The following is a 27,397-nucleotide window of genomic DNA, read 5'->3' on the forward strand; positions in this document are numbered from 1 at the left end:
CCGGGGCAGGGGCAGGGAGGTGGTGGTGCTGATGGATCTTCTGGATGCGTGTCCCTCCTGAGGCCTGTGTCCTCCACACACCCGGCATGTGCTGGCCCTTCTAAGGGCCTGGCACACACTACCAGGGGTTGTTTTTCTGTTGGGAATAGGGGGAAACTGAGGCAGGGGACAGTAAGAGTTGCTCCTGAGGCCTAGGCTCCAGGGCCCTGAACAAGCATGTCTCAACATCCTCGGGTGCCCCTGGAGCTGGGGGGTCATCAGCCCACCCAGGAACACGCTCACTTTCTTCCCCGGGCACACCCCTTCACATAAGCTCACCTTCTTAGAAGGGCTCTGCAAGGAACTTCTGAGACACACTCTTATTTGCTGCCTTGCCGTGAGGGAGGCGGAGAAGGCAATGGCACCCCACTCCAGTACTCTTGCCTGGAAATCCCAGGGACGGAGGAGCCTAGTGGGCTGCAGTCCATGGGGTCGCTGAGGGTAGGACACAACTGAGCAACTTCACTTTCACTTTTCACTTTCACGCATTGGAGAAGGAAATGGCAACCCACTCCAGTGTTCTTGCCTGGAGAATCCCAGGGACGGGGCAGCCTGGTGGGCTGCCGTCTGTGGGATCGCACAGAGTCAGACACGACTGAAGCGACTTAGCAGCAGCAGCATGAGGAGGCAGTGCAGGTTGTCAGGTGATGTCCAGTTTACGAGTGAGGAGTTTGGAGCTGCCTCGCCTGAGGTCCACCAGGTGGTGGACGCTAGGGCAGGTCCCTCTGTCCCCTTTTTTTGCCTGGCCTCCTCTGTTGGAGGCAGGAAGAATGTGCAAAGTCTGCAGTGACGGGAGGCTCAGCCACTAGGAAAGGATGCGGAGAGTAGAGAGTGGGAAGATGAGGTATCTAGCCCAGGGCTTGCGGGGCTGGGAGCACTCTTGTTTTCTCTTCTGCCCTGGCCCAGCCTCTGTCCCTGCCTCTTGGCAGTGGAGCTCTCAGCAGCCCTGTGCACCTGGCTCCTCCCTGGTCTGGATCTCTGGGCTTGGACCCCAGTGGTCATTTTACCTTCCTGCCTCCGGCCCAGGCCTATCCTGACACTGAGGGCCTCCCATGGCTTCAGGAGCACTGGGTTCTCTCCCCTCCTCGTCCCAGCCAGTGCCTCCCTTTCCATGGCTGAAAGGCAGGCTTAGGGACGAGGCTTTATGTGCTCTACTCAAGTTTCCCTCCCCTGCCTCCTGATCCCAGTCTGAAGGGTGAGGACGACCTTTCCCACCTCGCCGCCCCCCGCCCCCCCGCCCCGCCATTGGCCTGGGGGTTTCAGGGAGGGCCTCTGTGGGTGGCTCTGTGCAGGGCTCTTGAAGGATGTTTTCTGTTCACTGCATAAAAGGCTCAGCAGGCTTTGTGTTCACAAACAGCTTCCATTATCCACACTAGAAAAGGAGATCTGAGGAGGCAAATAATTCAGATATCATTTCTGCTTGGCTTTGGAACATATCATGCAGTTTCTGGCGGGTGAGGGCGGCAGCCTGCTGTCCCCACCGTGTCTGCATGAGGGCCCTTTCCAGGGAGCTAGCTGACAGGGACAATGGGGGAGCGTGACAGCCGGGCCACAGCCACCAGGCAGTGGAGCGCCGCAGGCTGGTGGCGTGGCGATCCTGGACACAGGGGCTCCATGTCTAAGAGCCTGCCCCCCTACCGTAGTTTCCAGGGGCTCTGCCCCAACACCTCGTCCTTTCTCGCGCTCACTCCGCCTGGCCCTGAGGCGTAGTCCGTGGTCTGCAGCTGACCACCCCGGGCTACTGCCGGGCTGGGGAAACAGGCTGTGCGAGGAGTTAGTGTGGGTCCATCAGACACCAGAGTCACAAGTAAACCTCATTTAATCACTGTGTTGTGCAGAGCCCCTAGGTGAGTGTGCGGCGCTCAGGTGAAGGAAAGGGTCTGGTCCCTGCCCTTGTCAGTTCCCAGGTTGGGCACCAGGACAGGCAAGCGTGGAACCAGCAGACTCGTTGCCTGCTTAGTTATAGAACTGTAATTGTTTGGTTACAGAATTTTCAAAATATGTCCCAGAAAGCTAATGAGTCAGAGATTCTACAGCAAGTTGAGGATCTATCTTAGAGACTTGGCAGAGTGAGGTGTGAGGCGTGGCTTGAAGGAGGGGTGAGGGGTTCTGTGTCTGTGAGAGTGGCGGGAGCGGGGCTTTCTGAGAAGAGCTGGATGGTCCTCAGTTAGAACCATTGCCCACAGGGGTGTATTCTAGCTGGTGCTAAGAACCTCGCCTCTAGGACTGGCCTCCGTCCTTCCTTGCCCGAGGCGAGATGGCAGCGGTGGGGACAGTGTGCTCGGGTGCAGGTGTTTATTTATTTATTTATTTTACAGAAGCTGCAGCTGAAAGTCACCTCAAGTTATTGTCTACTGTAGCCCAGGCAGTGAAAGGACAAGGCACCATCTGCTGGGTGGACTGTGGGTATGATCCTGGGAACCTGGGACATGGTGGCTGGAGGGCGAGGGGTGGGCTCTGGTGGGTGGGGTGGGAATTGTTCCTGATTGATATTCTGGGAGAGGAGGTATGATGGAGAGACAACTGCTGAAGCACGCCCTCCCCCGAAACCCCCCAGTGATGCTGCAGGACCGCTATGGGCTGGAGAAGGGTAGGTGTGGCTCCCCCTCCTGTCTTTCCCCACCCCTCTTCTTCCCTTTTACATAGTACTTTTACTTGTCACTCCGTTGTCATGCACTTGATTTTTGTCTTCTCAGAGAGTGGCAGAAGGAGCCTTGATGCCCAAAGAGGCAAGATGGTTTTCAGGGCCACTTGGTGGGCTTGCTTATGGGGGGAGTCTACGTTGAGAACTGTGTGCCTTACCCGCAGCCCAGGCCCTTCACGGGGGTCTCCAGGGCCCACAGGGCACAACTGGGGAGTCAGCTGGCAGGCCTATCTGTTGCCCTGGCTTCCGAGGAGGCTCCGTCACACGGGTCAGCCCTGGAGAGGTGGCTGCGTCCTCGCAGCTCTTTGCTCTGGCCTGTGTCCCTATCCCAACCTGTCCCGATGACAAGGCTGTGAGCTGCTTCTCCTGCTGCCCCGCCTCCTCCCAGAGACTCTGTGTCAGTATCACGGGGGCAGAACCACACGCCAGCCCACAGGAGGCCCCTTCTGAGTGTGGCAAAGGGGGCGCTTTAAACTGCTCAGATCCTTCTCCGTTTGGGAGTTTTAAGTCCGTGGTGTTCTCGGCTTCCTTTCCTTCTCCTCATTAGGGATAATTGCCACATCTCTCCACATTCAGCACTTTTGCTGCTGGGATTTATATACACACACCTCTTGTCACATAATTAGTTCCCAATTGGGCATAGATTGGCAAAAACAGAGCAAAGACACATAGACAGTGAAACATACGGAAAAGGTCGGGAAGAATAGGTTTGTTCTTTGCACGTTTGTTGAGCACTGTCTGCCTGCAAGGCACTGCACTGGGTGGACACCAGCATTTACATGTCCTTCTGATCGAGGACAGGAGGTGTTCCCAGGGCCGCTGGGTCCTCACCTGGACTTGGGGTTTATTGGGAACGTGAGTTTGGGAAGAGCAAGGGAGAGGATCACAGGTAGTACTACAGTTTTGTTAGTATGGGGACAAGGTGGGACTCTCCTGGGAAAGTGGCAATTCTTCTCCTGCATGGCCCATAAGCGTCTATGTAACCTTTAATATCTCTGTCCTTGCCTGAGTCACAAACCCTTTCCCACTCTGTGGATTCCATGAGCTGCTAGGGGCTCCACTCCAGTGCAGTCTTCTCCCTCTTCAACCTAAGTTCTCAGTGGCTGTTTTGCAAATAAACTTCTGGGACACAACTGTTTTATAAGTTGGTAGCCTCAAGCGGGTCCTGCCTGTCATTGGAGAGAACTGATAGAGAGTCATATTTAGACAAAGCACTGAATGAGACCAGAAGAAGTCTTCGTCAAGCAGTGTTTGCTGTAGTGTGTGTGTGTGTGTCTGTCTGTCTGTCTGTGTGTGTCTGTGTGTGTGTGCGTGCGCGCATGCCTGTCTGGCCTCACACCTCCCAATTGATTCAAACACCAGTTTAATGGACCAGACGGCTCACTAAACAGTTGACGAGATTTCAGTTGTTGGTTACTTCTAGTTCAGAGTGGGTCTGGAAGTGTTCTTGTCTCCCAGGTGTGTCTCTGTCTCCTGTGTTTTACCAGGACTGCTCTGTGTGACTGGCAAAGTGATAGAGCCCGTTAGAGGAGATAGGGTGCTCTGGAATGTCCATACCAAGCCAGTGGAGCCTCATCACAGGGAGTTCTTCCCAGGCTTGTAGGTGGCAGAAGTGGGCAGAAGAGCTTGGTTTAGGTGGATGGACCCCATCCACCTGGGTCCATTCACGTGAGCACTTACTCTGTGCTTTGAGGCACAGACCTGGCTAGTAGTGTCTTTGAGGATTGCAGTGTGCAAGGAGGCCGCAGACATCTAGGCAGGTGCTTACAGTCACTTCATTCATTCTGCCTAGAAAGGCTGAAGAAAACTTCACAGAGGAGGTTGAGTTCAGACTTGGGGCACACCTTCAGAGGACCAGGTCTGTCACGTGCCCTGGCCTTCCCTGCAGGCAGCTCCCTGTGGTGTGGCCCCGCGGGTTGTCTGGCCGATGGGTCTGGAGGGGACAGTCCTGCCTTGCTCCCTGGACAGGCAGGACTGTGTGGGGCTGGCTTAGTGTGTAAAGACAGACTAAGAAGAGAACTGGGGGCTCATTTGGAGACATAATGTCTGGAATCAATAAAAAGTGCCACTGGGAGAGAGAATCCTGTGACTTGATGTTCTAAGATGAAGATCTAGGGGGCAACTTACGACTTTAAAGAGGTAACCTGAAGACAAAGGGTTGACTGTTCACATAATTGCTACTCAACTCATGCCTCGTAAGAGGAGGCATAAGCTGAAATATTAAGTAGCTTTTAAAAGTTTAGATAAGTAGGTAGATTATGGAGCTATAATGGATGATGTTGGAAGCCAGAATATCAGAAGTAGGATACAACTAAATCTTCCCCAGAACAACCACAGGGATAGAACTGGGAACTCTGGTCTGTGCAGGCCACGCTGGGTGGCAGGGCACGGATCACCATCACACAGGGAGATCCCCACGGATGTGAGCTGGAGAACCCCTTCTGCTCAGCTGCTCCTGCTCCGGGATTTCCGAACGTGCCCCATAAATCATTAGGGGAACCCAGTGTGTTCTTTCCAAGCCCTGTGATGACAGCTCTCAACCGTCGCCCTAACAGCACTCAGCTGTGTTCTTGAGTCTGAATGAGATGCCCCTGGGGTGGGCAGATGGAAGGGCAGAAATGCCCTGGCGAGTGCTCTCCACTGCTCTGCAGGCATGTGAGCGGGGGACCGCAGGTGAACAGCTGGAGCATGGCTGCCCGTGCGTGGGCCCTGCTGCGTGCGGTTCCCCACCTCTGCGTCCCACCTTGCCAGCGAAGGGATGGAGGCAGAATGGGAATGCTGGGACTTGGGGTGGGATGATGGCCCCTCTGCGTTCCTCCTTTAGAAGGCAGGTGAGGGGGCCAGGGGGCATCCGGGGAAGAGAAGACAGTGCTCCAGGGTGGGGAGTCTGTGGAGTGTGTGCAGTAATGACACAGCCCCTGGCTGAAGGGTCAGCTCAGCTGCTTACTAGCCCAGTGACCCTGACCAAGTCGCTTACCCTGAATCTGTTTACTCATCTGTAAAATGGGATAGTAATACATACTCTGCTTTCTTTCTGGGTCCATGGTGAGGATCAGGTAAATGAAAGTTCTTTGTAGAATAGAATTTAAATCTGAGATCCCGTTCTACTCTCCTTATTTTTCATCTGGGCCAGGTTGGTAGGGCATCAAGAAGCTGGAGGGGGGGAGATGATGTATTTGTCTTCAAGAGCTTTTCCTTGGGTGAGGACCCGTTGGTCATTGTGAGGATGCCTCTGAAGAGAGATGAGTCAGCCGCAGTGCACGGGCTGTTCTGTTTGGACCCTTAAGAACTGTGGGGTGCTGTGAGACTTGTAGGACTGCAGGTTTGAGCCCTGGCTTTGAGCCTAGGCTCTGACAACGAATAGCTGTGTGACCTTTGGCAAGTCACTGCCCATCTCTGGGCTTCAGTCTGCTCTTGTGTGAAACGTGGAGTTGAATCTTCCAAGCTGCTCTCATCCCTACATAGCCTGGTTGAGAACATTCTGGAAGCTACCAGGCTCTTATGTGCGTACACATAGGTGCCTGTATGTATGCACATGAAGGCCCGTGTATTCATGTAAGTGTGTGGGAGGCTTCTGGTCTTCATGTCTCTCCCCACCCTAGGTGTCTGCCTCTGACATCCCTCCTGTCCTTCCCTCTCAGCCTCTCTCCCCTCTCCTCCTCTGATGGTTTCTCTTGCCTCTTCCTGTCTCTGGTCCCTGCCCATTCTTTTGGTCTTTTCCCTCCTCTCTTCTCTATGTGGATATTTCTTCTCTTTTCCTTGCATTTCAGGCTCTTTCCTCCCTACCCCTGCCTGCACACCCACAGCCACACACACCCTTCTCTGCCGGTTTTCTCCCAGGTCCCAGGCCCGTAACTTGTTGCTCTGAGGTGTCTGTAGGCTTTCTGGCCTCCGTCCAGGGACCTGTCAGCTCTCCCTTCCCCTCACTCTACCTCCTGGCTCAGATCTCGGCAGCCACACTCGGGTTGGCTGGTGGTACTTGTTCAGCTCTTAAGTGGGTTGTGTGTGAGGGAGTTGGTATTCCCTGCGTGCTCTGCAGCCTGGCATCGGGCTCAGCCTTGGCTCGGAGTGCTGCTGTCTGGGCAGCGAAGCTGGAGCCAGCAGGCAGGACCTGTGCCCAGCGTGCTAATTCCAGGGGCTGATTCTCACTGGGCCGAGGCAGCCTTATGGGGTGCTTGCTGCTTTCTTCTCGCGAGGGTTAAGGCCATTATGTTACAGCATTTCCCTTCTTCCCCGCTCTCATTCTCCTATCTGCTGTCTTTCCCCAGGAGCAGCACTGGCTTCCCAGATCCGAGATGGGGGGCCCGCCAGGGCAGGCATGACATATTTTGAAGCCCATGTTTTCTTCCAGAAATTATTTGCTCCTTTACATGTAAGCATGTTGAATTACCATGGGATATAAAGTGGGCTTCCAGAAGAGGTTGTCGTGCTTCTGTTGTAGCTTCAGACACCTCCTGGCATGCTGCCATGCTCTCCTGAGGGTGCTATGTCCCCTCCAGAACTGCTGGGCTGGGGAAGCAGGTGGAGGATGGGATGGTACACTCCTCTTTCTTGCATCCTGTCTCTCTTACGAGCTCTGCTGGGTGATTCATACTCGATCAGGTGCCTTCTTGAGGTCGTACCCAGGAGGACAGGCAGACCTGGGAGGATCCTGCTGTGGGAGTCCTGTTGTCAGCAGGGCTAATGACCAGGCCCCCAGGTCCTGGCAAACTGGAGGCCCAGCTCTTCCAGGGCTGTTTTCTGCCTCCCAGCTTTGTCCGCCAACCCCTTCCTTCCATGTTGTCCTCCACAAGTCACTCTGATGCTGTTTCTTGCTCACTCGCTCATCTCTCATTTTCTTCATGTCTCTGAAGGGAGGAACATGTCCCACCTTTCCTCTCCTTCCCACCCTCAGGGTCACAGGTACATCTGCTCAGAATCCTGCCGTGTCAGACCCAGTGGATGGGGTCTCTTCTTTGGTAGGGAAACGGACCCCAGGAAGGCTGAGTGGGCCAAGGGCACACAGTGTCCAAGACAGGCTGGGGGTCCTTATAATCTGTTTTCTGCCTGCTGCAGGAGGCTGCCCAGGGTTTGAGTGGATGTAAGGTTGTTGCCTGGCCAAGCGAGGATCTGGTCATGAGTTAGGAGAGAGATGATGGAGGTTCAGATCTTTTTTTGAATCTCCACCATCTGTCCTGGCTTCTGGCTCCTGGTTTGTCCGTCAGGATACAAGCAGCCTGCCTTGGTGTTTTAGTGATACTTGATCCCGTAGAGGGATGGAAAGCTCTGTCCAGCTTGTGTGACAACTCTGCATTTTGCAGCTGGGGAACCAGGGTCCTACTGGAGGTCACAGGCTGGCTAGTGGCAGAGCCAGACCTAGATGCCCAGTCGCTGCAGCTGCGGCCACTGCAGGAGGGTTTCCTGCTTAGGCTGCGACTTCTGTAAGTCTGGTACCACTTTCTGAGCCTCCAGCACCTTCTCTCTTCTGCTCTCACCCTCTCACCTTGTATCTCTGGTGGGTCTCTTGAATGATCCTCATTGCACGTGCAGATTAGTTAGCACAGCACTGTGTACCTGCAGCCACTCTCTGCACTGCTGGCCAGCGACTCACAACAAAGTCGAACAAAAACACTGGGCTGTCTGTCTGGGCTGGGGATGGGGAGGGAAGTGTGAAAAGGCCTCAGTGATCTTCCTCCACATTCTCTGTAGAGCAGAGTCCAGGGAGGCGGGAGAAGAGGGGATGTGGCAGGTCAGGGGGTGAGTAACCAGTAATCAGGCAGAAGACGGTGAGGCGCCAGCAGAGAAGGCTGGTTCCTGCAGGACAGTCTGGGGAATGACAGGTGAAGACCTTTGCAAGGCCAGCCACTTTCTGTGGTTGTCCCCTCCCTCTCATCCCAGCAAAGCAGCTCATTCCCTGCTGTCTGCCTTTGTCTCCTTCCCCGCCAGAGCATTAGTCATTGGCTAGGGAAGGGCGGCGCACAATTAACTGCGAAATCTATCAACCCAGATCCTTTTAAGTCCCTGAGCTTGGGTAATTTACCCCCTTCTTGAACTCGTACGACTTTTAGTGTACTGCACAGTTAGTGCATATGCGCACACACACACACATACACACTCTGAGAGTCAGAATCGTAGGAAGTGGGGGTGCCGATATGAGAGTGCACTGTCAGGAACTGTCACCTGGCAGGATTCCTGGAGCTCAGTAGGCAGAGCCCAGAGAGCCAGCCATGAGCGCCTCATCCCAGCACGACAGCCAGCATCACTCACTCACTCGCTCAGGCTATTTATAGAGCGCCTGCTATGTGCCGGCAGCCGCTGTAACCCTGGGGAACCAGCCATGAACAAAACAAAGCCATCGGCTTGGTGGAGCAAACCTTTCTGATGGGGGTGACAGTCAGTGGACGTATTGGGGGAAGGGCAGAGAGCCAGTGGGGAAGGGCGGCGGCAGTGCCAGATGAGGCGGGCTGAGGCACTGGGATCTGAGAATAGAGGTGCTCAGAGAGGTTGGGAAGCCGGCTCCCCACCCACTGCGCTGGGTGCCTGCGCATGTGCGCGCGCGTGCGCGCGCGAGTGTGCGTGCGTGCGTGCGTGTGCGTGTGCATGTGCGGTTGGGGGAACAGGGGCGGCGGTGGTGTGTGGAGCAGAGGAGAGGAGAGGGTTGCAGAGTCAGCCTGAGGGATCCTGTGGCCAAGATGGAGTTGTGGTTGCTGGACAGTCATCGGGTCATAGGCTGGCTGTGGGCGGGGCTGGGCATGCCTGTGAGGAACTCCCATGCCCACCCCCCAGCTCCACCCAGCTGCTAAGCCTGGCCTGGGTTCCCCGGGACAGCAAGGCTTTTTTCCAAGGGGTAGGCTTTTTCCGCACAGCTGGCCGGGGTTGGGGTAGCAAAGACTAGGCCCCGTCTCTCCTTTCTCTGCTTCATAAAATCATAGGAAGAGGCTGCCAGCCAGGCTCCACGAGGAGAGTGCTGGTATGAGGCTGCCTTGCAGTCTGGGTGCCCCTGCTGGATGCCAGCGTAGGGCAAGGGTGCCGCGGGCACCTGGACCTGGTTTCTGCCATAGCTGCTATTTGTTGTTATGTTTGAGTGGACAGTCGGTGGTCCCAGAAATGGTTGCATGAAGCAGAACAAAGCCAGACAGGGAAAGTGCCAAGGGAATGGTTGTAAACATCCCAGTTGAGCCCTCTCGTCTTCCTTGGGGCACAGAAAGGGCGCCTCAGACTCAGTTGTCAAACAGACCCTGCTGCCTGTCCATGTGGCTTCACCACAGAGCACGTGTGGGACGGGCAAACTAGACGGTAATCACCACCGTCAGTGGGTGCGTGGCTTCGTGGCTGCACCTGACAGGGCCCCTGGATGCACCTCTTGGCCCTTCTGGGTCCCCTCCGCACCCCAGCTTATCTGTCCTCTCTGGACTCCCTATCTTAAAAGGTCCTCACCTCCCTGGGGGAGCAGCCCTGGCCGCGTCATTAGCCTTCCTTCCTGAGATCAGTGTGCGTTTCTTGAGTTCGCTGTGTGCTGGAGCGGGGTTGTGGCTGGAAGCTGCAGGGGCTACAGTGATGGCCGCTACAAGTAGGACTGCATAGGGACGGATGGTCTGGAGGTTTAGGGGGGTCCCTGAGAGTGACACACCCTATCCAACCCACGCACCTGGCCAGTAAGACATGCTTCTTGAATTGCAAATTGCATATTCACACTTGAAATGAGGTTCCATAGTGTTGCCTGTCCATTGTGAGTGTGGCTTTTAGAATTGAGCTGAATGGTGTAATTAGTCCATCTGCTCCAGGGCTGGTGCACAGCTGTGTGAAGCTGATGGCTGTCAAAGGTGAACAGGTGGGAGCTGACAGGACTTCCCTTAGGTGGTGGTCATACCAGGTAGAACAAAGTTTCTCATGCAGTGTAGTCGGCTGGGATTGGTGCAGGGTGGGGGTGCTGAGAGACCCTCACTGAGTCCACTGAGATGTGGGGAGAGGGTCCTGGCATAAGGAGCAGGGCTGTATGAGTGGGGTAGCTGGTTGCCTCTGGTTGGAAGTTGGGAAGACTTGGCTGAGTGTGGTGAGGTCATAGGGAGGCTGCGAGAGCAGGTGAGGTCTATGAGGGGGCTGGTGCAGGGCACAGGGGAAACCAAGCCTCATGGGGGTGGGAGAGGGGTTGGAGAGATGAGGGAGAGCCAGGCAGGGTGGCAGCAGGCATCAGATCACCTGTGAGCCTCCTTAAAACACGGTTGCATGAGGACCCGCTGGGTGTTTTGATTGAGTAGGTCTGGGAGGGGGCTGAGAATTTGCACTTCTGACAGGCTCCTGGGCTGTGCTGATACTGCTGGTCCAGGGACCACATTTTGAGATCAGAGGTCTAACAGAACGGGAAGCAAGATTAGAGGGGTCATGCATAAGCACTTGGGGAATAGTGGATGGCACCCGGCCGACGCTGCTTGTTAGAAGAGCTGCAGGAGTGTGATCCTGCAGACGCCAGCACCTCACTGAACCTTTCGCCGTTCTCTCTCTGGCTTTTATCAATACCTGATCAGATTTTGTAACTCCTTCCACATCAATGAACATTTCTCTCCTACCCTGGTCTGGTGGTGGCACATGCCGCATGTCAGAGGTTAAAAAACGAAAAACTCGCTGGGGCTACAGGTGGAGCTTCTGAGTCATGGTCTGCGAGAGGGTCAGGGAATCAGTATGTTTGAAAACTTCCCCTAGGTGATTCTAATGAGCAGCCAGGATTGGGAACCACTCCCCTGAGCTGGTTTTTCTTACAATGTACCACCTGCCCACTAAGCTTTTAGGGAACTTACTTTGTCCAGATCCGCCAGATGGCCCCTTACAGGCAGTGATATGTCTTCCCCATCTGCTTGCCTCTGTCTTTCCAGATCAGTCCCGATCCTGCTGGTTTCCCTCCTTCCTCCAGTTCTCTGAGAACTCATTTGTAGTGAGGGCCTCACTTGCTGTTGAGAATCCCAAGTTATCTCCTTTACTCTTAGGCCACCAGCAGATTTTCCTCTATCAAAAACCTTCACGAGGACTTTAGGTAACAAGTGTCTTTCCCCCAACATTTGTGTCTTTCAGTGACGCAGAAAGTAGAAAATTGTGCAAGAAGATGAAAGTTGACCTGAGTGCGGAGGACAAAAAGGTTGAATTATTCCATTACCAGTAAGTACACATAGACTTTTCCAATTTTCAAATAAATGCTGAAAGCTTTCATTGGTATTCTCTGCAAACCGCAGTTTTTAGTGAGATTAATTTTATTTCAGAATGATTTTTTTTTGTGTTTACAATTATTTCTTAAAAACAAACTTGAGCTGTGTTCAGCAGCTGAATCTTACTAAGATTCTGCAGGAAACCAAAAGGTTAAGTGTCTTCACGTGAGTGCGTGACAAGTCGTTTCAGTCGTATCTGACTTTTTGTGATGCTATGGACCATAGCCCACCAAGCTCCTCTGTCCATGGGATTCTCCAAGCGAGAATACTGGAGTGGGTTGCCATGTCCTCCTCCGGGGAATCTTCCCTGCCCAGGGATCGAACCCAAGTCTCTCTGTCTCCTGCAGGCAGCTTCTTTACCACTAGCACCACCTGGGAAGCCCATGTCTTCATAACCAATCCTAAAGTTAACACCTTTTTCTCCTGTTTTCACAGAGATGGTGCATTTCATACTGAATATAACCGAGCTGTGACGTTTAAGGTAAATTTCCCTGCCTTGTTCTCAGCAGAGGAGGAAGGGCAGAGTGCACAAATGCCTGTCCGAATGATCTGAGGGAGTCTCATCTGTAGAGCATAGGTCAGCAGAATGCCTGGAGAAGTTTGTAGCTGTGAAACCAGTGGGGATGACCTGCCGCTTTGTAGACAGTTTGTGACTCTTTCAGTGAGAGAGACATCTGACATCACTCTGTCCAGTGAGACGTCTGACATCATCCCTCCTCTGCAGAGGCCAGAGTCTCCCTTCCGCTGTGGTCCAGAGCCCTCCTTCACCTCTGCAGTCATGTCCCTGGGGGCTGCCCATAGGCCTGAGGGGGCCAGCGGTGCCCAGGCTAGCACAGCCTGCAGTTCCCGGGCAGGGCAGCAGCTTGGTCCAGATGAGATGCCCACGTCACTGAGCCATTCTCGGCTACAAATCTGATTCAAAAAAGATAGAAAAGCGTCAGTGAAAATAAGAATGGAGATTCTCTGCCCTGCAGGTGCTGTCCTGTCTCCCCTGGCAGTTCTCTGGGGTCCGAGTCCTTCCACTGCCCTTGGTTCTCCTCCTCCGTGTTCCCTTCCTCAGATCATTCTTCTCCTGCTCTGGTCCAGGTGGCCTCCCCTGCCCTGGCTAGGGCCATGTGTTCCTTCTGTCGCAGCATATGTTGAACCCACCCTCTCTGATTCTCCTGCTTAGACTGCATTAGAGCCTGGGCTCCTTTCTCTTTGTCTCTCTCTTTCCATCTGTTTCCTTCCATTCTTTTCTGTCTGTCCATCTGTTTGTGTGGCTGTCCATGCCCTTCTCCCTCTGCCTCTCTCCCCCTACCTCCCTGGTCATTTCTTGTTTATCCATTAACTCTTATTTTTTTTAAGTTGCCATAGCTTTTACCTAATACAGACTCAGCCTGATTACTCATCATCTTAACACCCACTTAGATACTTAGAGATAATTCTACCAACTAGAGTTGCTTAACCCCTCTTATTCTGTGTTAAGATGTCAGCTGAAGTGGTAACACATGCTCCTCAGATGTGGAAGCTGGGTGGTGTGGGGGCATTGCTGATAGAGGTGGTGGGGCTTTTTGTTTTGTGTCTGGAGGTTGTGTTCAGTGTATATTTAGCTGGCCCTCTGAGGAGTCTGTCCTGGTCTTGAGGAGCAGGGAATAGCAGCTTCTCAGAACTGCAGTGGCAGGAGAGACACCCAGGTAGGTGGTCTGGACCTGCCTGGGTCGGGGAGGCCGAGTCCTGGCTTCTGTCCACCTTCTCACAAAGACCAAGTATATGGGATCTGCTCGCTCCCATCCTGCCTGTGATCTTGGCATCAAGGAGATGGAGAAGTGGCTGAGCATGGTACAGGGTCAAGGTCTTAGGTAGGCAGAGGGCATCCTTGGTCCCAGGGTCCCCGAAGCCCATGGGAACATCAAGGACTGGGGAGGAGTCCCTGGCGTTCTCTCGAGTAGGCGTGTGTGATGGTGGAGCGCCCCGTGGCTGCCCAACAGCTCCAGCTTCTCAGGGGGAGCAGCCGTGAGCGAAGCCCTCCTTGGTCTCAGGTCCGTTTTCCCTTCAGGGTTTCTCCTGAGCTTCTATCTCTGGAAAGATGGAGGAGTCCCTCGGCAGGGTCGGTGCACAGTCTGGCTGTTGTTGCTGTCCCCTTGTACGGTTCAGAAGGGGCCTTGATGCCGAGGCAGGGGTGGAGTGCTAGTACTTTAACTCGGCTGGTGCTGGCACAGGCCAGGAGTGCCACCCCCCGCCCCAGGGCAGTAGTTCCTACCTACTTTGAGTTCCTATCCTACTGAGAATCTCCTGGAAGCTGTGGGCCTTATCCCTAGACACTGTGTGCATACATACATTGGAGGGAGTGTTTTCCCATGAGTCTCGGGCTGCACAGACTGTTGAGGTCCATGGTGCACCCTAAGTTGATAGCATCTGCGCCAAGCTTTCTGGAACAGCAAGCGGGTGGGCTCCCATAAGCATCTTAATCACATGGCTCGTGGGCGTGCCCTGTGGCTGTGGTTGAGTGTGGCTTCAGGGCAGCCCTGCTGGCCTCACTTTGGCTGTTATCATCCCAGTGAAGCTTTGACAAGGTGCTGAGAGAAGGCTGATCCGCCTCTGCCTGGTAGGAACAGCCATCTTCTCTTGCCAGCAGGCGTTTCATAGCTCTGTTTGGACAGACAGGGACCACTATCTGAATGAAATTCTGCGAAGTCCTGGCTGTCTCCCACTCGCCCATAGAGCTCTTTCCAAAAAGGAATTTCTAAGAAATAGTGAGCCTCCCAGGTCCTCTGTGTGCGACTGGTAGGGGGCTGGATTCACTGCCTCACTCAGGGGTTTTTCCATCCTCACCACAGACCTCCCTCCCTCCCCAGCACACAGGTGGCACACCCAGCTCATCATCTGCTCACAGGAGCATGCTCAAAGCAGGCAGATGTCACGGAATCTTGCATCCAGTTGCAGAACACTGAGGGCTCGTCTGATGACAAGGAGGCCACCTCTCCAGGGTTGGAGGGATAGAGGCTCAGCTGGTTTCTGGTACCCGGTCCTGGCTCTCACAGGCTTTGAGCGGCATTTCTCAGATGACTGTTTGAAAGCCAAGGGAATGCAGCTTCCGTCGTGTGGCTGGTGGGGAGGGGAGCGGAGGGATTTGTCCCCCCAAAACCCCCCCACATTCCTGCTCCATGTGTGTCCTGCCCAAGGGGAGCAGAGAGCTGAGTCAGTTGTCCACAAGACAAAGGCTAGTTAAGCCCTTTATCCTGAAGGTCTTGGTCCGTCTAGAAAAGTGTCTCTAAGGAGAGAAGTCCAGCAACCAGGAGGCCACAGTTATGAGCACCCTGCCTTGGGGGACTTCCCACCTGCATCCCAGAGAGGATGGTGAGGATTTAATGCACTCCCAAACCAGTTTAGATCATGAAATACCAGGCAGGTTACAAGCAGGTGTGATTAACTTGCTTATGCCATTGACAGTTTTAATGGCTGTGTGAATGTGTAAGTATCTTACCTTGCCCAGGACTGGAGACCTTTATTCAAACTGATCAGGGAGACTTTCTGGAAGAGAATTTATTAGAAGCACGTGCCTCTGTTTTGAATAAGCCAGCTAGTTGTCTCGAACTTCCTCTCTCTTGTCCCTGAAGAAGCATCGTAGGTGTCAGTGGACCAGAGTGAGTGTCATATGGGGTGCGTTTTTGGGGCGCTTAGCAGTGCTGCCAGTGGGTGATGGCATGGCACACCCCAGTCATTTGCCCACAGGCTGCGTGCTTCCACTTTCAGGCACTATAGTCTCCAGGTAGGGGATGGGGCAGGTTCCTGATCCCCTCACTTCCTCTTTTCCTGGCTAAAATGAGTTTTCCCTTCTCTCTCCTTTTCCTCAGTCAATAGTGGCCTTTCTGAAGGATCCGAAAGGGCCCCCACTGTGGGAGGAAGATCCTGGAGCCAAAGATGTTGTCCACATTGACAATGAAAAGGTAATTTTTCCATGTCAATTCTGATGGGCTTTGGAAGCTTCCCCCCAACCAGGGTCCTCCAGCAGAGATGACTGAGGAACTGAGAAGTAGGGATACTGTGGAACCTCCAAGGGGCCAGGCCTTGACATTTGGTTTCCCTTCCGAGCTCCGAGATGGAAACAACAGGAGATTAGCTGCCTGGGACTTCTTCTGTTCTCCACTGCCTTATATAATGTATTTTAACGTGTACATTTTCCTTATAGGGACATTTAAATGTTTCTTTCTCATTATGTAATGTGGTTGTTGCCTTTGTGTTTTTTGGCATTATTTCTAAGGTGGATTTTGTGTTTGCTTTTTTTCTTGTTGTTGTTTAAAAATATTTGAGAGGTTTGGGTTGGATTTTCAGAGACTTGAGTCAGGTCTTTACAATTCTGGGTCACTGTGTTAATTTTGAACAAGTTCAGTTTCTGGGTTTGGCTGGGGTGGGGGGTGGAAGGGTGGTTCTCAAGTCTAGTCTGCATACAACCCTGAACCTCTTCCCTTCGAAGCCTGTCCCACAAGACCTAAAGGTGCCTTTTTGTCCATGGGTGCCTGTGTGTTTATCACACACACACATGACCTAAAGGTGCCTCTTTGTCCACGGGTACCTATGTTTTTATCATGTGCACATGTGACCTAAAGGTGCCTCTGTCCACGGGTACCTATGTTTTTATCATGTGCACACGTGACCTAAAGGTGCCTTTTTGTCCATGGGTACCTATGTTTTTGGACTTCCCTGGTGGCTCAGATGGTAAAGTGTCTGTCTACAATGTGGGAGACCTGGGTTCGATCCCTGGGTTGGGAAGATCCCCTGGAGAAGGAAATGGCAATCCACTCCAGGACTATTGCCTGGAAAATCCCATGGACAGAGGAGCCTGGTAGGCTACAGTCCATGGGCTCGCAAAGAGTCGGACATGACTGAGCGATTTCACTCACTCACTCACTCACCTATGTTTTTATCATGTGCATACATGACCTAAAGGTGCCTCTTTGTCCCTGAGTGCCTGTGTTTTTATCATGCACACACATGACCTAAAGGTGCCTTTTTGTCCATGGATACCTGTTTTTATCATGTGCACATGTGACCTAAAGGTGCTTCTGTCCACGGGTACCTATGTTTTTATCATGTGCACATGTGACCTAAAGGTGCCTCTTTGTCCATGGCTGCCTGTGTTTTTATCATGTGCACACATGACCTAAAGGTGCCTCTGTCCATGGGTGCCTATGTTTTTATCATGTGCGCATGTATGCCTTACTTGGTTGACTGCGCCTTCCCACTGGGATGGGCAAGAACTTCTTTGTCACATTTCAAATGGCCTGTGCAGCAAGCAGTGCTTTTTTGTAGATGGAGGGAGAATGTTCGTTTTATCTTGAGAAGATAAAACGTACCTTTTATCTTCCTCTGACTCCCTTCCCTTTTCATTTAAAATCATTGACTCTTGATGCTTGTTATTAGCTCAGAAGGAAATGATGCCATTTATACTTTCCGGAGGAGGGATCATGTGTGATCATCATGAGATAACCAAATGGGCCTTTCAGATGAAGGGTGTTTCGAGTTAAGGCACTGGGCATCAACATTTTTGGGATAGAAAGTGCTGGTGTCATCAGCTGGAAGAAGAAGGAGGAGGGGAGGCGGGCCCAGTGTCCGGAGGTGGTGGCTCCTGTGCCCATAGCCGTGAAAAGACAGACAGCCTGAACCGATGGTTTCTCCTGGGAGGATTTTATGATAATATGTGTTTTTAAAGCCTCTCAGACAAGCGATTGCCTGCTGCCTCCTTCCCCCAAAATGTTCATGTCCTGAAACTCCTAAAATTGCTCTTCTGTAACTAGAAATATTAAGCAGAGATATCTTTTCCACGCCTGTAGGCAGTCCTCTTATTATACCGTGTACTATTTTCTCTCATGTAGAAATAGTAACTGCTTTTGTGCTAATAAAATCCACACATAAAATAACTGAAGTTCCAAACTCAAGTTTGAATTGCTGACTTCTGTTTGTAAACTTAAGAGTTCCACACTTATTTGGAGGTAATTAAGCGTCTTTGAATGTAATATGATATTTGTTACTGTTCAGGGTATGAAACCAAATTGCTGCAGGCTCAGGAAAACCTTTTCTTCTCAGATCTTTTTAACAGTTTTAGCTCCGGGGATTCCAGATCATTTTCAAAGCATCCTCCACTCCTAGTCAGGGTCAAAGATCTTGGTTACTGATTCTCTTCAAATGGGTGCCTCTACCCTCTAGCTATATAAATAAGAGTTAGCATTATCAGAATTGATTATGTGATGTTTTAAATTCTCATAAAATATTTTAATCTTTTTTCTCTTACTGAAAAATTATAACTAATATACGTTCGTTGTTGAAAATTTAAAAAATACAGCTTAAGCATAAAAGAAAAAAAAACCACCCCATCCCTGCCTACTGAGAGATACTCACTGCCAGTATTTTCTGTAGCCTTCAGGCTTTCAGTGTAATACACACATAAACATTACATTTTATATGCTGCTTTCCCCCTTGCTTTCCCCCCTTACTTAATGTGACATGCGCATCTTATTGTGACATTTAATATTCCTCTACATTGTTTCTAATGCTGCGGTAGTATTCCATTGTGTAGGATGTACCGTCGTCTATTTACCTAATGCCTTGTTGCTGCCAGGAAGCCTGCATTTTGAAATTTCCTCTTATTTTCTTCATTATTCAAGAGAGAAAAACCTCTAATTTTCTTCCATGGAAACTGGTTAGAGGAGCTTATTTTAATCAGAATGTGCTCTGTCATGGTGCTGCTCCACAGTCCTTGATAGATTTGCTTTTTCCCGAGCATCATTGACTGGTTGGAAGAAAAGTCTCCTGCCCTGCTTTGCACTGAAGTCTCTCCATTAGCATTGTTGTGACCATTTGTCTTTGTACATTTATTATATTCATTTAACAAATGATTATATATTGCCTGATAACGAGCCAGGCACCGTTCTAAGGGTTTTACAAATACAAATGATCCACTTAGCTTGTAGCCTCCTGGGGATGGGTGCATCTCATCCAGATGCTCCTGTGTGCGCCATGGTCTTCTGGGCCCTGGATGGTTGGTGGCATGACAGGGCTGGGCTGGGGAAGGTTCATGGGGCTGGGTGAGCCTGGGTTGTGTGACGAGCAGATCCCCGCCTGGCCAAGTTGAGCCTCCATGAAAACAAGCACCCACCATAGCAGAGCCGTAGATCATAAAACAAGAGCCAGCCTCGTGGGGCCCAGTTGGCTCCTTGCAGTGTTTTCATTGTTGAATGGGAGCTGAAAGTAAGGCTGGTAACCTGGTCCCAACTACCTCGTCCCGCCAGGTGGCCTTGGGAAAGCCATTTGTCCCCTCGGGCCCCCAGTTTCTCTGTCTGTAACCTGTGAGGTAGCTAGAATAGATGGTCTCTGAGGGCCTTTCAGCCCCTGACTTGCTAGGATCTGTACTGCACTCCATCCCCTGAGTCAGACCATGGGATTTCAGAAGTGCTTGCCGCACTCCACCCACAAGGGTCCCCAGGGTTGTTGCCTCTGTCCTGTGTTGTCTCTGACTTGTGATGTTCTGTGTGCCTCAGGACTTCCGTCGGCTCCTGAAGAAGGAAGAGAAGCCGATCCTGATGATGTTTTATGCTCCATGTGAGTGCCTTTCTCCTCTGCGCTCAAGTTGGACGGTCAGACTCTGGGCGGGGCTGCTGTGGCTGTGAGGGGGACGGAACACTAGCCCCCGGCCTCCCTTTGGAACACCTAGGCCTGCCTAGTTGCCGTGCTCACCCCGTCTCTCTGCCTGCACTTCTCTTCTTTGTCTGTGCCTTTTCGTCTGGCCCTGCCCCTCCATCCACACGTTTTTCTCTCACCGCCATTGGCATCCTTCTGTCCCCTTCCCCCGGCATCTGCTCCAGGTACCTCCGCCTTCCCTGCCCTCTGCCTCCTGTGGCCTGAAGCCCTTGGCTGGCAGCTGTGCAGCATGCTGTCTGTGGTTACTGCTGCTGACCATCCAGAGCCTGGCCGGCCTCGGGGCAGCCATACATCCAGCTGGGAGGGCTGAGGGATCAGGACCAAGGAGAAAGGGGCCCACTATTGGGGTTCAGTCTCTGTATGAGGCTAGAGGTCGTGAGAACAGCAGAAGGATCCCTGAGCTGGTGAGCAGAAGACCTGGGTTCTAATTCCAACTGTGTCATCAATGCGCTAGGTGACCTTGGTCAAGTCCTCACCGCTCTGTGCCTTAGTTTCCATTTCTGAGAGGGCAGAAAGGGGCTGGATCCGAGCTGTGGCTTTCACACTTTTGGACTGTATTTGTAGTATTAAGCATATTTTATACTGCAGCCCTGTACACCGTAAGTATATATAAGCTGCAAAATTTCACTAACCAGACTTACCCTTCCTTACTGCTTGCCATCCACTCTACCAGATGTGGAAAACCTGATATTTTCTTTTTTATTGTTTTTTCCTACTGTTTCATAACCCTCTAATAAAGGGTCAGCAAATCATGGCCTGTGGACTGGCTGCCTTTTCTGTAGATTAATTTTTGTTGGAACTCAGCCACATCGCTTCATGTGGCTCTTCACAGCATGTTGTCTGTGGCTGCCTTCTAGCTGCAGCTGTGGAATGGAGCAATTGTCCTCCGAGCCACAGATACTCCCCCATCTGGGCCACCTCTGAAGTCTGACTTGTCCCTACCCATGGATTGAAAAGCAAAGACCTAAAGGCCCGAGCAAGAGAGGTGTGTGTGATGGGAGGTGGGTGTGTCCAGACATGTCTGTAGCTTGAGTAGGTGGCATAGGGTTCTGTTTACTTTTTTTAACTACAACAGGAAGTGGGATATATATATTGTGTGTGTGTGTGTGTGTATATATATATTTGAAATTTATTTTAATTGGAGGATAATTACTTTACAATACTGTGGTGGTTTTTGCCATACATCAGTATGAATCAGCCTTAGGTATACATGTGTCCCCTCCATCCTGAACCCCCTCCCACCTCCCTCCCTACCCTATCTCCTGGATTGCTCGGCCCCCCACCTCACCCCAGGACTGTGCCTGCCGGTGGGAAGAGGCCCTGGAGTCGCACTTCCTGTTAGATCTGGCTCTGCCTGGGTGGCCTGCACTGTAATCCCTGAGCTTTCTATTAACGCTCTCTGCTCGGTGTCACCCCTTTTTGTTTCTCCTTGTGTGCATGTGCTCCTTCTGCTGCTGCCAAGTTGTTTCAGTCGTGTCCGACTCTGTGTGACCCCACAGACTGCAGCCCAGCAGGCTCCCCCGTCCCTGGGATTCTCCAGGCAAGAACACTGGAGTGGGCTGCCATTTCCTTCTCCAATGCATGAAAGTGAAAAGTGAAAGTGAAGTCGCCCAGTCGTGTCTGACTCTTAGCAACCCCATGGACTGCAGCCCACCAGGCTCCTCTGTCCATGGGATTCTCCAGGCAAGAACACTGGAGTGGGGTGCCATTACCTACTCCAGGGGATCTTCCTGACCCAGGTATCAAACCCAGGTCTCTTAGGTCTCCTGCATTGACAGGCAGGTTCTTTACCACTAGCGCCACCTGGGAAGCCCTTTGTTTCTCCATGAAAGTGAAAGTCGCTCAGTTGTGTCTGACTCTTTGCAACCCCATGGTCTGTCCATGGAATTCTCCAGGCTAGAATACTGGAGTGGATAGCCTTTCCCTTCTCCGGGGGATCTTAGGTCTCCTGCATTGTGGGCGGATTCTTTACCAGCTGAGCCACAAGGGAAGCCCAAGAATACTGGAGTGGGTAGCCTATCCCTTCTCCAGAGGATCTTCCTGAACCAGGAATCGAACCAGGGTCTCCTGCATTGCAGGCAGATTCTTTACCAACTAAGCTATGAGGCCTGCCCAACTGTGAATTGCTTCAGGAATTATCCTGCTTGCACAGTTCCTGAGGATGGGCCTCTTTTGGTTCATCTTAGAATGCTTCCAGTCTCAACACATTGGCTAAATGAGACTAAAACAGTGACGTCAGTATGCAGTCCATGCCATGAGGCAGGTTCACGGTACAACTGGGCAGGCTTTAGTGTAGTGACCTAGGAGTCCCAGAGAGAGGTCCCCTGGCAATGTGCACCTAAGTGCATGTGCCATCCTCTCCCCCTGACAGCACCTCCCCAGGCTGTCTGGCAGGGCAACCATCCTCATCACAGGAGGCAGGACTATGAGCAGAATTATCTTCCTAGAGTAGAAAGCTAGGACAGAAGAAGCTAGGTTTCTTGTAGGTGTTACGGAATGATTAGTAGTGAGGAGGGAGGGAGGAAACTTGGAGCTGTTTACACCTGTGAGGGCCAGATTGGATGGCTTTCTGGGTCCCAGTTACCCCCAGATTCTGTGGGTGTTGTTGTGCTCTTATACTGATCCTGTCAAGCCCTTGTGGCCTTATAATTCAGCTTATTCCTGAGAGTCACCAGATCCCTCACTGGGAAGTCCTTCAGAACTCTGTTCCTTTGATCACAACTAGGGTGATTAGTCCATCCTAAAGGAGATCAGTCCTGGGTCTTCATTGGAAGGACTGATGTTAAAGCTGAAACTCCAGTACTTTGGCCACCTCATGCGAGGAGTTGACTCATTGGAAAAGACTCTGATGCTGGGAGGGATTGGGGGCAGGAGGAGAAGGGTGAGACCCAGGATGAGATGGCTGAATGGCATCACTGACTCAATGGACATGAGTCTGAGTGAACTCTGGGAGTTGGTGATGGACAGGGAGGCCTGGCGTGCTGCGATTCATGGGGTCACAAAGAGTCGGACACGACTGAGCGACTAAACTGAACTGAAGGGTGAATGAACCCAGATCCAGTGGGAACTTTTAGTTGTGACAAGAAATCTGTGTCCCCAGGACCTACTGAAGTTATTCAGTAAATGCTTGTTGACTGAACTGATGGGAAAATAAATGGGCTGGTGCTCTAAGCTTTGGGGTTTGAGAGTGGTCATTAGTCTTCTCTCTTTCCCTGCCTCCCAGTCATGTCAGCTGAAAGGTAAACTCAAATAAGGACCACCATACCTGCTCTGTTTCTGGTAAAGTTCAAGTGGCAGCTGCCCTGGCCCAGAGCTTCCTGTTACTCTTCCATTATCTCTCCCCTGCCAATAACCTCTTCACCTGGTACTGCTGATTTCCACCCTGGGGACAGCTGGCCAACTTACCATTCGTTTAGAGGTCACGGGGGATAATGTGATTTGAAGTCACAGACAGGCAGAGCTGGGGCAGAGAGGCCACAGCTCTGAGGACAGGCAGTAAGTTCTAGACTGCAGAATGTGCCCTAGTGGGTGTCTGATTGCCCCCCCCCCCCCGCCCTACCACTCCCATCTCATCAAGTCACTGGCTAAAGAGAGGGTGAAGGGCTCAAGTGTGCCCCCATCATCCTCCTTCCTGGGAAGTCGACTGACATCCCTGTTCCCGGTGGAAGTGTCTCCCCACCACGAACTGAGAGGCGGGCTCTCGGGCCCTGTGTTGGCAGAGCCTCCTCTCCTGGTGCCGGTCCTTCCCCTTGACCCCCCAACCCTGCCCCCAGGTGTTGGCTCTCCCCTCTGCCTTACAGATGGGGAAGCTGAGGCTCAGACTGCTCTTACTGCTAGCCCCAGGTCACCCAGCAGCAGTTCAGGGGAGACGCAAACCTGGGTCTCAGCCTCCCTGGAGCTGAGCTCCTTCCTCTGCTGCATGACCTCCCATCCCTACCACGTGCATCTGCCTCGTGGAGCTTGGACATCCCAGGGAGCTGGCACTGCCGCCTCGGTTTCCGTTCTCCTCCCTGAATCCCCACAGTGGGAACAAAGCCCCCTGACAGGTGTCACATGCCTCCCTTCCCAGTGTTGGTGGGGACCACGCTGTGGTGGCAGCTGCTGGGGAGAGGGGCCGCTTGTCCTCTGCGGGCATACACTGAGGGACCATGCTGTAGGCTGAGCTCGTTGCAGCTCCCATGTCCCCCTGAGTCTAGTTCTGAGCTGTTCACGGTCTCCAGTGTTTGTGTCTGGCCCAGTGGGTGTGTGCTCCTTTCTGAGCCGTGTTGCTCTGCCCATGGCCTGCTGAGGCCTTAGCTAAACGTAGATCAGAGCTTGTCAGCCTGCTGCTGCGTGGCCCTGTCCCCACTGTGCTGTGTCGAGCTGACGTCCAGACTGACGTGGGCTTCCAGGTAGCTTTGGTGTCTGTGGCCTTCAGAAGCACCTCAGAGCCTGTTTTGCAGCAGAGCAGCTGTCAGGAAGAGTAACGGCCTTGTGTGTCAGAATTCCTCCTGACTGAGGAAACTGGGGCTCATGTTCTGTGGGGTCAGTGCCTGTATGTGGCTTGTTCTTGTTGAAGGGAAGGGGCGGGTTTAAATCAGAGTCTCTCTGAGGTAGTACTGGGTGTTGGGGGCCCTGAGTCCCCCAGGTTTGGGGGCTTCACCACCCAGGAGAGGAGTGTGACCGTAATGGACCAGAGCGGGTAGAGCCAGAGACGTCAGAGGGAATGAACGCCAGTGTCAGTGCTGAGAGGGGCCGGAGGCCGTCTGCTCCAAGCTCCCTCGTTTGCCGGGAGGGCAGTAGAGAGAGGAGGTGGCCTGTCAGGGTCATCGGGCAGGCCGACAGAAGAGGGGAATGGAGCGTTGGATCCTGGCCAGCGCTTGGCTGCCTCCTGTCGTGGCATGATTACCTGTTAATGGAGGAAAAGAGGCAAGAAATCCCCAAAGCCACTGTATGTGTGGTTGCACGTTTTCCCTCCTAATAGCATTTGCTGCAGGTTCATCTGCAGCCCCCGGCTGGGTAGCGAGGGGAGGCTTTCAGCTGTGCCTGAAGCAGGCGCTCCCCTGGCTCTCTGGATTCCTGTTGAACTCTTCACCCGCTCTCCGTTACTCAGTGCTTTGCTCTCCCCCAGCTGCGTCAGCTTTGACAGTCCCGCACCTGTTGAGGGCCTGCTCGGCTGGGAGTTTCATGCCGTGGAGTTGGTCCGCTCTGGGGACTGGGGCCTTTGCCTCTGAGCCTATGTGTTCCCAGAGCCTGGGCGGTCCTGGCTTCTGGAAGTGGGATAAATGCTTGTTGGTAGAGGTGGGCCTGAAGGGAGAGAGGGCTGAGCATGGGGCCCATTGTAACCGTTTCATTTCTCTCCTGCTGGCGACCAGGGTGCAGCGTGTGCAAGAGGATAATGCCACACTTCCAGAAGGCCGCGACCCAGCTGCGGGGCCAGTTCGTAAGTGAGGTGCCAGGGGCCAGGCAGGGCTGCCTGCTGGCTCTCGACTTCTCCCTCTCACTTGGGGAGACGGCAGGGGGAGGGGAGAGGGCACGTTTTAAAATCATGAGAAGGACTTATTATTGCTGCCCCTGGCGTGTGGTTCAGAGACCTATCCTCAGTGGATGTTGAAGACTCCCCAGATTTCTGGGACCAGGAGAATTTGGGGCCTGTCGAAGGCCAGTGATGAAATAGCCAGGACGGTAGCAGAAAGCCCTGCGGTGTGCAGAGGCCAGGGGCTGACTGTAGACCATCAGGGTCTACAATGCTGGGGGCTGGGCTCCAGGGCAGGCTGAGGCTCCCGATGCTGGGCAGCCTAGTGGCAAAGAAAGAGGCTCAGCGACCCCGGTGGTGGGCCCAGAGCACACGCGGGCCCACGAGGCAGCCTCCTGCCCAGGCATGTAGGGCTCTATGGTTCCGGAGGGACCAGGAAGGCCATCGTCTGTGGGGCAGGAGGGATGTCGGGACTGCAGTGGAGCAAGGTGGTGGGGAGCTGGAGACCCAAACACACCAGCTCTCTGAAGGAGTGTGCAGGGGGAGTGGACAGGAGACAAGGTCGTCTCAGGGTCACCCACCTTTGGGAGACAGGAAAGGGAAGGTGAGCCACAGAGGAAACGGGCCTTCAGAGAAGTAGGAGTGACCAGGAGGGTCAGTGAGGAAGGAGGGCAGGCCAGGGCGGCCAGACCTCACCCAGGGCTGAGCATCAGTCACTGACCCTGCTCGTCTCTGTGTTTCTCCTGCCGCCTTGCCAGGCTTACCTCCTCTGTGCCATAGGTCTGTCCATTTTCACACTTACCCCCAGCCACAGATGTTTTGAGGTTTTTGTTTGGTTAGTTTTGGGTGTTTTGCTTGTTTTTATTTTGCTTTTTGGTGGCAACAGAAAAATAACTGCTGGCTCCTCTGGGAGCATGGAAAAGTCCATATGCCTTTCCTGAAAGGTAGTCGGGAGGTGCCATCTCAGTGGGGCAGGCCAGAGTCCTGCTACAGGAGTTCTGAGATCTTAAAACTCATCCTGATCTTTATGGATCAAATTGGTGATTTTCAGAGTCAATTTAAAAAGTTTAAATGGTGGCCTCTGCTAGCCAGCCCCAGGATTGGGTTGCAAAGAGCCATGTACTTTCTCTTCTGACCTCATTTCTGGGGTGACACCAGGGTCCTGCTTGTTCCTCACTAATGAATTTTTAGCAAGTTGCCTGGAGACGTTTGGCCCTGCGGCATACATACATCACTCTGGGGAAGTTTCACTGCACATTTTGGGGCCTCAATAGATACCATATTTTAAGATGATTTTACCTGAAGGAAAGACTTAATTACCCACAAGTTCTTACCCGCATAGTCTTCCCTTGTGGCTCAAATGATAAAGAATCTGCCTGCAATGCCAGAGACCTCAGTTCAATCCCTGATGAGGAAGATCCCCTGGAGAAGGGCATAGCAACCTACTCCAGTATTCTTGCCTGGAGACTCATGGACGGAGGAGCCTGGTGGGCTACAGTCTATGGAGTTGCAAAGAGTCCTACACAACTAAGTGACTTTCACTTTCTTACCCACATACACTTAGACAACTGCTCAGCTCACCCTCCAAACTCTGGTCCAGCCCCAGTCAGATCACAAATTAGCTAGCCAGTCCCATCAAAGCAGGTAAGGAATTGGTGCCAATTTCTAGCACCTTCTGGAAGATTCTAGCCAATGCTGCATCTCCCTGCCAAAAGCATTTTTCCTGGCCCCTCCTGTGGTCTCCCAGAGCCTGTCCCTGCGTTGCGTGGTCTTGTCTGCTCATCTTTGCTTATGTTCTGAGTCACTTTATCCGCAGTTGATACTAATTATGAGGAGGTTTTCTAACTGAGAGATGAGTTTTTTAAGCATCTCTTCAGTACAGAGTATGGGCCAAGCTCAGAGTAGAAGCCCAACATGTCCTAATGAATGAAAGAATGGGCATGTGGCTTACCACTCCTGAGTACATTTTGTTTTAAGCTGTATGTTTACATTAAAAGTGATGTTCTCCTTTTTAAAAGAAGTCAGAGCATTAGTTCCTAGGGACAGAGGCAAAGGAGGAAGGATGTTTGTGGAACAAGGGCCTTCTTTTCTGGCCCTGAGTTCATACTAGGTTCACACTAGTCTCTACAATGTTTGCCCTGCGGATTACTTGTTAAGGGTACCTGCTTCCAAAAAAGGAAAGAAAGAGCAAAACAAAACAAAATAAAACAGTGCTCGCTGCTCCTGTTTGGGCCCAGGTCAGAGGGTCTGGCCGACTGACCCCAGCTTTGACCAGGTGTTAGTTGCCTCTGTGTTATGTGAACTCATCCATTTCTTTGCTTCTGTATTTTCTTACTTGGGGCTTGTTTTGTTCTTCTTTCCCCTTGGTTTCTTAGGAAAGTATCTTTTGAAAGGTTTTCACCTTTC

At 52.5% G+C, this 27,397-nt stretch overlaps 1 protein-coding gene across 1 annotated transcript in view; it reads left to right on the top strand.

The window, feature by feature from the left end:
* PDIA5 (protein disulfide isomerase family A member 5) overlaps window positions 1-27,397 on the top strand; it is a 91,791-nt gene that overhangs the window by 19,989 nt on the left and 44,405 nt on the right. Inside the window, 6 exon segments of the mRNA NM_001163046.1 lie at window positions 2,358-2,445; window positions 11,729-11,812; window positions 12,295-12,340; window positions 15,696-15,788; window positions 19,377-19,437; window positions 24,891-24,958. Coding sequence (NP_001156518.1) covers window positions 2,358-2,445; window positions 11,729-11,812; window positions 12,295-12,340; window positions 15,696-15,788; window positions 19,377-19,437; window positions 24,891-24,958 — 440 coding nt within the window.

Source organism: Ovis aries, chromosome 1 (genome assembly GCF_016772045.2).
Source record: "Ovis aries strain OAR_USU_Benz2616 breed Rambouillet chromosome 1, ARS-UI_Ramb_v3.0, whole genome shotgun sequence".
Classification (NCBI taxonomy): Eukaryota; Metazoa; Chordata; class Mammalia; order Artiodactyla; family Bovidae; genus Ovis; species Ovis aries.